The sequence below is a fragment of the Alternaria rosae genome, assembly GCF_020736505.1.
Source record: "Alternaria rosae strain MPI-PUGE-AT-0040 chromosome Unknown BKA58scaffold_6, whole genome shotgun sequence".
In the NCBI taxonomy this organism is placed as follows: domain Eukaryota; kingdom Fungi; phylum Ascomycota; class Dothideomycetes; order Pleosporales; family Pleosporaceae; genus Alternaria; species Alternaria rosae.
The window spans coordinates 1,061,871-1,063,364 of record NW_025763575.1 but is presented as its reverse complement, the minus strand read 5'-3'; the positions used below and the strand labels follow the sequence as shown (position 1 = coordinate 1,063,364).

Genomic DNA, 1,494 nt, shown 5'->3' with positions numbered 1-1,494 from the left:
CGGGACCAGAGTAGACTTTCAATTGACAGTGCACATGCCGGATCACAAAGGCCTTACTCCACAGCCTAGAGGGGAAGCTGATTCATATCCGAAGGATGGCGTTGCGTAAAGCCCTATCATGACTAGATCTATATCTTACATAAACCCTGATGCTAATTCGACACTGCCTCCTAAACTTCGGAAACGACTATCTTTGGCTTCTTCTGCACGCGCATGGGCGTCGGCTTGACCACCCCGACCTTCGCCGACCAAGTGTCGGACCGATCATCATCAAGCTGGATGCCTTTTTCGCCATACTCCATTTCCTCAGACCCCTGCAGTCGTCGCGCTAACATATTTCGGGCTATAATTGCGTACCTTGCTAGCACGAACAGCGCAATCATTCCACCTGCATAACCCAAGACATGCAAGACAATGCTGGCGTTGCCATGTGCCGGGTTCATCCACTCATACACGTAGAAGCCCTGAGTATACCGCGTGAGGTATGAGAGCCCAAGGTAAATCGATAACACCCCAAGGACAACGGACAGATGATGCCACGGCTGTGGCTCGGTAGCTGATAGTATAATCTCAGTCGCAGCAAAGACGCTGTTGAGACCGTGAACGGAGATGTTAATCCACTGCTCGAATCGGCCAGCCGGCCATCCAGAATTCATAGTCCCCCAAAAGACAATCGTGACCAGGAACGGGAACGAAGTCATGGTGGAGTAGTACATGCTATGCAAGAGCTGCAAGTACTTTGGCCAGGTGTGTAGCCATGTTCTTTGCCGGAATGCGTACATGAACGTGTGTACGCTCGACACGAGGAAGTAGAAGCCAAGTGACCAGAAGGTGAGGTAGGTGAAGAACGAGAACGACTGCCCAATAGCTGCATTGCCTTGTTGGATGGTATAGGATCCAATATTGACATCTTTGAGTTTGATCGTAGCTGTCTCGTTCGCTAGCCAGGTATAGCATGTTATGATAGTCGTGAAGCAGTAAATGCTCAGCAAGGCGCGGACGCATGCGAGGACGATGGGTGAGACGAAGTGCGAACGGACGAAGTTGTATGGCAGATCTAAATATCAGAGTACGACGTCAGTGTTTGTCTCCCATACAGTTCTTACACGGATATTACTGACCGAAGCCGGCCCTGGGCACACCCCAGGTCTCGTAAGTGAATAATTTCATGATGTTTGATATGAGAGTGGAGTTTATGAAAGTAACGAGCGAAGTGCAGATGGCCTGCTCTGAACGTATACAACTCCCAACGCGGAGTTTGCAAGGTCGTCGGGTAGCGAGCCGTGTCTCAGGAAAAGGAACAGGTGCATGATATATGGATCAACCGCACGAAACAATACTCAGAGGGCTTCTTACCGCACTGATGTTGTGCAAGATTGATACAGCAAGCCACATGAAGGCCTCAGTTCAGAGAATGCGCCCCTTAGCGACGCCACAAGATTCCTATCACATACCGACATCTGCATCACTGCGCTATCGTCATGCAAAAGTCTG

At 50.1% G+C, this 1,494-nt stretch overlaps 1 protein-coding gene across 1 annotated transcript; it reads right to left on the bottom strand.

Moving 5' to 3' along the window:
* Positions 1-1,494, bottom strand: BKA58DRAFT_192284 (uncharacterized protein). Its single transcript, XM_046165633.1, has 2 exons — positions 1,122-1,494; positions 1-1,057 (listed from the first exon to the last, which is right to left on the bottom strand). The coding sequence occupies exons 1-2, from the start codon at positions 1,168-1,170 to the stop codon at positions 171-173; spliced, it is 936 nt and encodes a 311-aa protein (XP_046024214.1). The 5' UTR covers positions 1,171-1,494; the 3' UTR covers positions 1-170.

Bases quoted from the DNA above. Each gene is read 5' to 3' on its own strand.
- BKA58DRAFT_192284 (XM_046165633.1), bottom strand. From the start codon at position 1,170: ATGAAATTATTCACTTACGAGACCTGGGGTGTGCCCAGGGCCGGCTTC. The intron at 1,058-1,121 runs GTCAGTAATATC...TCTGATATTTAG, and splicing joins TGTGCCCAGGGCCGGCTTCG to ATCTGCCATACAACTTCGTC.